The following is an 11,629-nucleotide window of genomic DNA, read 5'->3' as shown; positions in this document are numbered from 1 at the left end:
CAATCAGGCTTGTTTCTATTGCCCATTGTGTCGTTTTGTTCACACCTTCTGCTGGGGCATCCTTTTCATCTGGAATAATCTTGGAGACCAGGTGAAGACTGAGTTACCCAGGCAACAATCTGTGTCTCTTTTCCTTAATTTAAAGCCTCTGATCGCTTTCAATTCTACAAAAACAGGGAACTGATTCACATAATATCAAAAAATTGTATCTAATTTAGCTTGATCACCTTTTCATTAAAAACTAGCAATCAACCACATTTAATAGTTTCAACGTTTTTACACTACCTCAAATTTAAACAAACCTCTGACATCATCACGTAGCCTTTAGAATAACTGATGCACTGAAAAGGTTCTGCTGCTGTACCACGTGAGCCGTAGAGAAACATTGCATGTGTTTGATTGAAGGAAACCTAGCAGTGTTCTGTAACACCACACTGTGGCCAGTGGCATATAAGCACCATATACACACACACACACACACACACACAGGCACAAACACACGCACACACAGATGCACACACACACATACACATACACAATGCACTATCATGCGCACACACACACACACACACACACACACATAAAAAACACAAACACATGGACACACCCACACACATGCACACACACACACACACACACACACACACACATACACACAGACAAACAAACGCATGCAAACACACACACACACACACACACACACACACACACACACACACACACACACACACACACACACAGACAAACAAACGCATGCACACACATACACACACACATGCACACACACAGACAAACACACATGTGAGTGCATAAACACACACACACAAACACACAAATGGACAAACACACGTCTGCGCACACAAACACACACACACACACACACACACACACACACACACACACACACACACACACACATACACATACAAACACACACACATGGACACACACACGCACACATGCACAAACACACACACACACATACACACACACACACTGACACACGAACACACACACATGCACAAACACATGTAAATGCATACACACAAACACACGTGTTTGTTTTTTGTTATTATTACTGGCTGCTATATATAAAGGTCCCTTCCTTTGTGTTAACTCATTGTTTCCTCTCAGAAATCAAGAGAGCTCTCCTTGAAACCCCATCTTTCTCAAAGCCCCTTTTCCCAATTTGGCTTTGCTTTCATAGTCCTTTGGACACCCCGCCACCACCATCAGGTCACCACCCACCCTCCCAATGCAACACCACTTAGATACAAACGCACAAACATGTACACGCACGCACACATGCACACATGCATCCCCCCTCCCCAAACCAGGCCATCACCACTGAGACACACGACACACACACACACACACACACACACACACACACACACACACACACACACACACACACACACACACACACACACACACACAGCCCCCCCCCCCCCCCACCACCCCAAAAAGACAAACACTTTTCTTTTTTTCGGTCTCCTGTGTTTGGAGTGAATTGTGCATTCCACACCTCCCCAGCAGACTGTGCACTAAAGAGTGCAGAGCGCCACTCCTGATCCGCAGCAAACATTCCAGCCCCTCTCACATGGCCGGAGAGTCTGTCACCGCAGTCTGTCTGGCGTCCAGAGCTCCGTGCAGCCTGTAGGGGGGCGTGGCCATCGACACCAGGACGATAGTACATGATAGACCGCATCGTGTACTCCCAGCGCTTGATTCATTATGGAGTCAATGCGAGGATGTATTGGAGGTATTTCTCTGATATACTCTGGGTCTCCTAATGTCCTAACGCCAACCCTCTATACTGTTATAATGGGGTGATTCAAAAGCTCGATAATAATGAATGATGAAAGTCGTTTTGTATGATGAAAAAAAAGATCATAAGGAGGAAACGTTATCTTTCTCGAGGGATTATGTGCCCAGACCGTTCGAGAAGGTTTTATAGGCTAGGTGCGATCGTTTTAACTCATCTAGCAATATTCAACATACAGTGACCTTCTTGAAGGCTGCATTTATTAATGTATGGGCCAGAAATAAATTACCTCAATAACATCATTTATCATATATCATCATTATCATTTATTCAGTTTAATCAGTTGGCATTTATATATAAACGAGCAGTCATGAATTATTAGGTTTCATGTAAACTATATGAAACAAGGTTATGGTTAACGTTGGTCCCAATCTCACGATGAAGATGAAGCTAAAGACGAAGCTGACACTGAAGATGAAGAAAGGGGTCAAGACGAACTGGATAATGAGGATGAAGACGAAAACCTTGAAGAAGATGAAGATGTAGCTGCAGATGTAGGGAAAGGGTGAGAATGTCAGTGCAGTTGAGGTGAAGATGAAGCTTAAGAAAAAGACGAAGGGGATGATGAAGACGAAGGTGAAGAGGACGGAGAAGAAAGTGAAGACGAAGGTGAAGACGAAGTGGCAGCTATAGAAGAGGACGAAGAAGGCTATTCAGATAAAAGTGACCAGGGCAGTATCAATTATGACTTATTTCAATGCAACGCTCTCATTGAGTCCAGTGCAGCTGGACAGCGAATGCAAATCTCAAGGTCTTCGTCTCGGCAGCTGCCCCGAGGCTCCACTAGAGGATGAAGTGTAAGGGATGAAGTGTGTGGACCCCCCCCCCCCCCCCCCCTCATCCACCCACCCAAAAACCCTGACAGAGGAGACATTAGGTTAGCACTCGGGGCTCGAAAAGCAGAACAATTGCGTGCCGTGGGATGACATGCACAGACTTGCACACTCTCTGCTCCACATCACTCTCCCGGTATCTCCTCGCGTCTGTGTGTGTGTGTGTGTGTGTGTGTGTGTGTGTGTGTGTGTGTGTGTGTGTGTGTGTGTGTGTGTGTGTGTGTGTGTGTGTGTGTGTGTGTGTGTGTGTGTGTCGGTCATTCCCCTGGAATTCCACAGCAATAGCTGGGAGCTAGTTGTTGTCATTGTTGGCCACTCTCTCCTCCACCAAATGTCTGTCAAACACACCTGTCCACTCTCTCCCCAGGCACAATGGGAGAAAGGCCTTGAACAGCCCCCTGCCCTCGCTTCAGCCCCATTAGCAACATCTGTGTCTGTGACAGCCTTCCCCCTTTGGACTCTCACTTGATCAATTATTTAGAAGAAACGAAGGGTATAAACCGTGGAGCACGGGAAGGATGATTAAGATTGATATCAGTTTGGATCTGATTAAATATTCTGCAAGACAGAGGGAACAAGGAAGGAGCTTGATTATTTTATTAAGTGTATAAATTGTTAAGCTGAGCATGTGGCTTGCATGAGTGCACGCATGCATGTGTGTGTGTGTGTGTGTGTGTGTTTGTGTGTGTGCGTGTCTGTGTGTGTGCTTGAATGTGTGTGTGTGTGTGTGTGTGTGTCTGTGTCTTAGTGTCTGTGTGTGTGTCTCTGTCTGTGTATGCACGCATGCATGTGTGTTTGTGTGTGTGTGTGTGTGTGTGTGTGTGTGTGTGTGTGTGTGTGTGCGTGTGTGCGTGTGTGTGTGTGTGTGTGTGTGTGTGCGTGTGTGTGTGTGTGTGTGTGTGTGTGTGTGTGTGTGTGTGTGTGTGTGTGTGTGTGTGTGTGTGTGTGTGTGTGTGGGGGGGAACAGTTAAGTGTTGTAATGAGAGTATGGCTGAATGCGTGTCCACTTCGCCAACAGACCAAAGTTTCAGCCTGTTGACCTTTTGGATATGGCCAGAATTCCACCCTAGCTGGGATAGGCCCAGGCCCTATTCCCAAAGGGAGAATCTCTGCTCTCGGACTTATAGGATGGAAATGAAGAACCGTCACAGAGAGCTCATCTTGGCAATAGAATAGGACATAAATAACCTTTGTTTGCCCTCAAATGAAACCGAGGTCTGAAAAAAGAGAGGTTTACTCCTAGTGGATTGGCCCTGCCTGTGTGTGAGTGTGTGTGTGCGTGTGTGTGTGTGTGTGTGTGTGTGTGTGTGTGTGTGTGTGTGTGTGTGTGTGTGTGTGTGTGTGTGTGCGTATGTTTATGTGTGCTTGTGTGTGTATTTGAGAGTGTGTGTGTCTGTGGACACAAGGGTGTGTGTGTGTGTGTGTGTGTGTGTGTGTGTGTGTGTGTGTGTGTGTGTGTGTGTGTGTGTGTGTGTATGTATGTGTGTGTGTGTGTGTGTGTGTGTGTGTGTGTGTGTGTGTGTGTGTGTGTGTGTGTGTGTGTGTGTGTGTGTGTGTGTGTGTGTGTGCATGCATGTGTTTGGGTGTGCTTGTGTGTGTGTGTGTGTGTGTGTGTGTGTGTGTGTGTGTGTGTGTGTGTGTGTGTGTGTGTGTGTGTGTGTGTGTGTGTGTGTGTGTGTATGTGTGTGTGCGTGCGTGTGTCGACACCCTATGTGAGTACACTGGGCAATGTGACACAATGTTATGAACTAACTCGACTATAATACTTTGATCCCATAATCACATTACAAACATTTAGTAACAGCAGTTGGAATCTGGACAAAAATAGAAAGTCATCATTACAGTAGTGGCATGTTAAATTTAGATTATAATTAGGATATAATTTAATAATTTAACAGTTCTGGTGTAACTTGTAACTATGAAATCAAAAGCAACATAAAAATGAAAATGGTTATATATTCCATAGTAAGTATTTAATTTGAGCCAGATTTGGTTCTACGCGGTAACACTTCTTACCGCCAGATGGCAGTATAATTCCGTAAATAAATATAAAAAGTAGTGGCTGATTTTGCAACATTCTTGACTCAGGAAAGTAATGATTACTTTGGTTACATACACATTTACTTCTTAAACGATTTGCGGCGCAGAAGTGTTTCAATCAATTTAAATGGATTAGCCCCTGTTATATGTTACTAATGTATTACTTTATTTAATATTTGGTTGATCAATAAAAAAATTGGGGAAGAAACGGTATCCGTTACTAAATCCTGTGCACTGTTAATGCGACCACATTTGTAAATAGACCGACGCGCAACGCAAGAGACACGCACTATGCCCCACGAAGTCTCTTCTTCGGCTCCTCTCACATGCGCGCAAGAAGAACGCAGTTCTCAGAGATTAACCACGAAAAACGTGAGAGCAGGCGGCCCCTTATCAAATGTAAACCTCTTTGTCAAACGTGTTTGCAAGATGCAGCTTCTTTTTCTTATTGATTTAGCATAGGGGGCATGTGACTGGGGAATTAGGCGCTCACATGGCTGCTGTACTACATGATCCGCTTTAGTTTTTTAAAGGTCGGTGATCGGTCTCCCCAAGCAGCAACCATAAGAAGCAGAGGACTGGGCTACTAAAACACACCGCCTTTCTGGACAAGTCATGGCGAACAGTGGGCAAAAAGTTGTGTTGATCACCGGTTGCTCCTCCGGCATCGGGTTACGAATCGCCGTCACGCTGGCCAAAGATGAAAAGAAGCGCTACCATGGTAAATGCGCCTCCTTTACCTTTTTTCCTTTGCGTAGATAAGTTGGGGTGTGTTAATGTTTCTTTGGCATGCAATTCGTTTAAAAACGCATTCACAACTTATTTTGAGTTCAATCCTAGGTCTAAGAATCCCCATATGGTCGCATGCCTGCCTCACAGCTAATACCTCATTTATTACTAGCATTGCAATATAGCAGCGCTACCCTAACGATATCAAACCATATCCTATTGTGAGGACTCGGATTTGGGACTCCTTTGATTCAACCATTATCAGCTCAAAAGCGCAGTTTCCTGGGCTGGCTACGGCTGTGCAAGGATGCCTCTAGCCAGTCGGGGGACCATAAAAGACGCTGCTGCCAGTTCTCTTTCAAGTGACTTCTCTCGCACAAAGACCTCTTTATCGCACTGAATTGTAGACTGCTGCTCTGGTTTAGTGCCGTGCCTAATGTGCCTATAGTTCCTTCACTGGAGCGAGTGTGGAAAGGGGGACAAAGTTTGAGACCTGTACAAGCGAAGGTTCACTCTAACGCAAGACTTGTTTGAAGTCTTCATCGGGGCTCAACAAGAGTTAAGGGTCGGATCTCGCCCCACTAGAAAGTTCATATCGTCGCATAGGGTTAAGTGCTTTTTCTGTACGTGTTTTTCTTGGGGGGGGGTACTCGACTCTGGGGAGCCATTGCCGTGAATTGGAACGAGACGATTAACTACTGCTCCCTTAAAACTGCTCTGAGTCGAATAATTCTCGCTGAACTTTGACCTGTTCCAGGAAACACCAACTGAGCAGATGAAGTGATCAACGTTACTACTTATGGAGACTACATTAGGAAATCCGCGAGAAATGAGTTATTGCATCGCCCAGAGATTTTTAATGAGTGGCCTATAGCAGCCAGATTCAGATCAGCTCTAAAAACGTGCATGCAATGCAGTGTGGTTCCTACAAGAATGTTTAAGCTGCCCAGGAATAATTCCTCCAGGAGCTAGAAGAACAATGACCCTCTTGTTCGCCTCTTACTGGATACATAGCCTAAATCTCCATGTTGTTCCATGGACTCTCTGTTGGATTTTGTAATCATTACAAACTCTTTGCCTATGCAAACCCTCAAATACGTGGCCAATTTGGTGTCTGAGACAGAAAAGTTGGAGTGGAAATTAAGCAACTGGCATGTATCACTGCCTATTACCATTATCTCAACATGAAACCACAAGAAAGAAAATACAAATATCCTCAAATAACTAGATTACACTAACTACTCAGTGCTGTCTGTGCATTTTGATTGGGATCTTTGTTCTTGACATAGGTTCTATTGGGAGTATCAAGTTTCAACCGACAAAGAAAAACAACTGTTCTCCCATCAACGTGTGATTAAGTAGTTGTTTACACCCGGCTGGTGATGGCCCATTGTGTAACAGCACCGTCTCTGTTCCTTAGGAGATAAGGTCACACAGGACATTGAGCAGGGCAACTGTAAACGCAGTGAGAGAGAGAGAAGGGTCAACAATGTGCTGATAGCTGCCATCACAGCAGATAATAGATAACAGCCTCACGTGCATTGGTAGATTTGCCAGGCGGCTAAAGTTCAAAGGAATTCAATAGTGTGGTCTCTAAAATCTGCTGGGTGAGCCAACATACAGTCACATTCGGACCTGCATTCTCCAGCTTGTGTGTGTATGTGCTTGTGTGTGTGAGTGTGTGTGTGTTTTTTGTGTATCTATGTGAGTGTGTGACTGTGTGTGTGTGTGTGTCTGTGTGTGTGTATGTGCGAGTCTGTGTGTGCACACAAATGTCTGTGTGTATTGTGTGTGCGATTTGTGTGTTTGTGCGAGTCTGTGTGTGCACATGAATGCACGTGTGTGTGTTTTTCCAACACACGTGCATGTCACAAACACAATCTTGACTCTGAGTTGAATCTGAGTTCAAAATAAGCCCTGCCCAAGATAGAGCTCATCGCCTCACGGTTTTATAGCGTCTCATATGTCTAGGATCATCAACCCTACTCGATGACTCATGACTCCCTGTCCCTCTGCCTTTCTGCCCAGTCATCGCCACCATGAGGGACCTGAAGAAGAAGGAGAAGCTGGTGGAGGCTGCCGGGGACACCTTCGGGAAGAGCCTCACGCTGCACCCGTTGGACGTGTGCAGCGACGACTCCGTCTCGCAGTGCATAAACAGCGTCAAGGACCGCCATATTGATATCCTCAGTGAGTGGGACTCGATAGGAAGCCCAGCTGTACTAACCACGGACTTTGGTCCTATAATCTGCCCTGTCATGCCATCTGTGGGAGGGCCACAAGTGTGTTGGGAAACATTTTTACATACCATTTTTTTCCAATCATTCTATGAAATATAGATAGATAGATATGTAAATGTTTCAAAAGCCTATGCATACATAAAAAGGCTTTTCTTCCCTATCCTGACAACCAATTTTACATACACCGGACAGTCAATCCCCCCCCCGCCCCCCACAGATTCTTACTTGCTCAGTCCCACAGCGACACCTGGTGGCAGCAATCGGAGTTGCAGCATCCGATTTCGCTTTCATAACCTGTTTTTATTAACATATAAAGTGACCGCATGCGACAAAGTGCAAAAGCAAAGCATTTTTATAGGGCATACAATTCGATGCCTGAAATACAAAGAAGGATCCAAACGGTGTTTGTAAGCCACTGACTGTTTTTCCTGCGTGTTTTCTCCACAGTTAACAATGCAGGTGTGGGCATTCTGGGGCCCGTGGAGAGCATCAGCATAGACCAGATGAAGAAAGTGTTTGAGACTAACTTCTTTGGCGTGGTGCGCATGATCAAAGAGGTCATGCCCGATATGAAAGCGAGGCGTTCGGGACACATCATCGTCATGAGCAGTGTCATGGGACTTCAAGGTATTCGCATTTGAAGAGCAGGGACAATTTTGTATGTGTGTGTGTGTGTGTGTGTGTGTGTGTGTGTGTGTGTGTGTGTGTGTGTGTGTGTGTGTGTGTGTGTGTGTGTGTGTGTGTGTGTGTGTGTGTGTCTGTGTGTCTGTGTGTCTGTGTGTGTGGGAAGTATCTGTTAAGTCCCTTAATTATTTAAAAACATGTGAGTGTTTTCAAACGCTAGAATGACCTCAACTGTTTTGTTTTTTTGGGTATACTTTCTGAAAGCAGTGAATCCTCCCATTATATTGAATGTACATTTTCATTTTGACTTGAAATAGCTTTGCTTTTTGGTTCACCAGATCAAGTACTTGACCAGTCACAGATTTTCCGCCTCCGTTCTTTTCCCTCCATGTATGAAATCTCAATCATCTGGTCTGTTGACACTATTTTCCACCAAGCCGTGCCTGCTGCTGCTAAGTAAGTACTGGGGCTGCAGACAGTGACAACATCTGTTGTTGTTCTAGGAGTGGTGTTCAATGACGTCTACACAGCCTCTAAGTTCGCCATGGAGGGATTCTGTGAGTGCATGGCCGTGCAACTAATGAAGTTCAGCGTCAGGTCAGTGGCTTTTCCTCTGCTTCTCCTATAGCTCCTATAGCTCATGGAATGTGCATTTTGTTTGTTGTATTTTATAGAGTGTGTGGGTCCAGAAAGTTTAGAGAGATTTTCGGAGCCAAGATGGAAAGGAGGGAATCTTCCTTATCGCTCGCAGAGAGATGCTGTGCTTTATTTTTGGTCCGAAGGTTAGCAGCAGGGAAGGGCAAAAGGGGTACAATTTATTATTTTGCAAAGAGATCGGTTAATTTAGCAGGTTGAATGAGTGATATGGTTAATAATCAGGTGGAAAACCTGGCCATTGGAATTCCCAAAGAGGGAAGGATCTTTCAAACTGATCTGTTATGTCGCTTCCACTACAGTGTCTAACGCACAGGGCGCGTCTTCCAAGCGTTTCTTTCTGGGTTGAAATCAATCAATGTAAAAATAACAATATATTATTTTACGGTGGACGAGTAGCTAGCCTTCACCTTCAACGATTTTATGTCTCATCATTCTTGCTGGATTCTGTGTGAGCAGTCTTCAACTAATGACGAAGGGCAGCGTTTCCCTTATAAGCCCAGACCCTGAGGTCTCTGGTGGAGCTCAGGAGTTGGAGACGTTCCCATTCAAATTTGAGTGGGATTGAACAGTGCTTCACTCTCCCGGCTGTTCCAGCACTTCTGTCCAACTCTGTCCCCGGCAGCAGACTGTCTACCCTAGGTGGCTGGTCTTTCAGTAACTCTGGAATTCCCTTCCTCAATCCCTCCGTGACTGTCCCTCCTTCCCTCTCTTTAAAGCCCATCTCAAGACCATTCTGTTGCTAGAACACTTCTCCTCCTCTTCCACCACTGCATAGACCCTCTGTATATAGCATAATATACTGTATATGTTGTTGTTTTTTTGGTGTTGTTGTACTTCTCGTTCTCATGAATCTGTAAAGCGGCCTTCAGTGTGAGAAAGGCGCTGTATCAAATCAACGTATTATATTATTATTTATTATTATTATTTTATTATTATTACTTCTCCTCCCCTCTCCATTCAGGTTGTCCATGATCGAGCCCGGCCCGGTCCACACGGAATTCGAGACCAAGATGATGGCCGATGTGGCGAAGATGGAGTTCCCGGGCGTCGATGCAGACACAGTTCGCTACTTCAAAGACGTGTACCTGCCCTCCTCCATTGATATATTCGAGGCGATGGGCCAGACACCGGAAGATATCGCCAAGGTGTGTGAACCAGATATGTTTCCCTTCAAAGATTAGCCTTTTTGTCTTTCCAATGGAAAAGGAACGCGATTGAGTGATTCCAATTGGTATCTATCTCCCATACCTTCCTGTCTGTCTCAACTCGACAACTCGAGCGCAAACCTCACGCCGTCCCCCTCCGTCTCCGCAGTGCACCAAGAAGGTCATCGAGTCCAGCAGCCCGCGCTTCAGGAACCTCACCAACAGCCTGTACACGCCCATCGTGGCGCTGAAGTACGCCGACGAGACCGGCGGCCTGTCCGTCAACACCTTCTACAACCTGCTCTTCAACTTAGGACCCCTGATGCACATCACCATGAGCATCCTCAAGTGCCTCACCTGTAGCTGCCTGCGGCGACGCACCGTCTCCCCCAACTGAGATCGCTGCACCCTGACCCCCCCCCTCCCCATCCCCTAACCCACCCGTTGCCAACGCCGTTGCCGACGACGATGACCGATTCCGGAACTTTCCCTCTGGAAGGGGGTGTGAGGGTGAACGAGGTAGACTGCCAGTGATCAAATATCATTTTATTTGTGGGGGGGATTTGTCCGAGAGATGCTGACCGACGACACGCACAATTGCACAGAGATTGTCAAAGACGGTGTGGTAATGCAGAATGACCTCAATGCGAAATACATGCACAGATATGCACAAACATTGCGCATGGACACACACACCCACACACCTATGCACAAACCCACACACACAGTCACATACATTGCAGCGATACTTGTATAATTACGATGAATCTGTGCCTTATTCATTACAACGTGAGACGTCTGAATATTATACTGTAAATGCTTTAGAATATAGCACACAGAGAATAAGTTATGAGTCCTGTGGACAAAAAAAGACTAAGCACAAATCAGACAAATTTACAGAGAATAGATTTAAATTATACTGAAACCATATTAAGAGAGGTTGTATTTAACCAAATACTAAGACCCTGACAGGAATTAAAAATTAAATATATATAGCTTATCATGTTGTGTTTTTAATTACGTATTTCTTTATTAGTTTAAGTATAGTGTTGACTAAGCAAAATATTGTTCACACAGTCATAACTGCTGTTAAATCTTTATTTTCATTTCTTTTTAAATAAGCTGAATTTGTGTTGTTTTTAAAAGTATTATGAGAGAGGTGGATTGAGCATCTAATTTGAAATGTAACAACTTGCTTTCGAAATAAACACAATTTTGAATTACTTTCAATTGAATGTTTTCTATAGGATTCTACATAGAACAGTCCAACAATGTTGGAAAAGCCCCGCCACAACGTTTTATTTTTCAAGTACACTCCAATCACCAGATGGGGGCAGTATTTCATTGTACCCAGCCGTCAGGAGGCAATGAGCCAGCATAATCACGATAGTAATGTGATGGAATTTACTTTATGAGCATGGAAATGTGGAGTAGCGAGTTAAGTCCTCAGATTGCGTGTGACAATAGAGAGATCCCTTTCTGACCGCTGACTATGTCAGAGAATAGGAGTGCTGCGAGCACGCCAGACGCAGA

At 45.0% G+C, this 11,629-nt stretch overlaps 1 protein-coding gene across 1 annotated transcript; it reads left to right on the top strand.

Moving 5' to 3' along the window:
* The first annotated feature begins 4,968 nt into the window (after positions 1-4,968).
* On the top strand, positions 4,969-11,320 carry rdh8a (retinol dehydrogenase 8a). The gene is made up of 6 exons (XM_030346992.1): positions 4,969-5,422; positions 7,459-7,620; positions 8,118-8,297; positions 8,798-8,891; positions 9,913-10,096; positions 10,266-11,320. Exons 1-6 carry the CDS (start codon positions 5,317-5,319, stop codon positions 10,491-10,493), a joined length of 954 nt encoding a protein of 317 aa, XP_030202852.1. The 5' UTR covers positions 4,969-5,316; the 3' UTR covers positions 10,494-11,320.
* Positions 11,321-11,629: the final 309 nt, after the last annotated feature.

Source organism: Gadus morhua, chromosome 2, assembly GCF_902167405.1.
Source record: "Gadus morhua chromosome 2, gadMor3.0, whole genome shotgun sequence".
Classification (NCBI taxonomy): domain Eukaryota; kingdom Metazoa; phylum Chordata; class Actinopteri; order Gadiformes; family Gadidae; genus Gadus; species Gadus morhua.
This window is presented reverse-complemented; position numbering and strand designations above follow the sequence as displayed.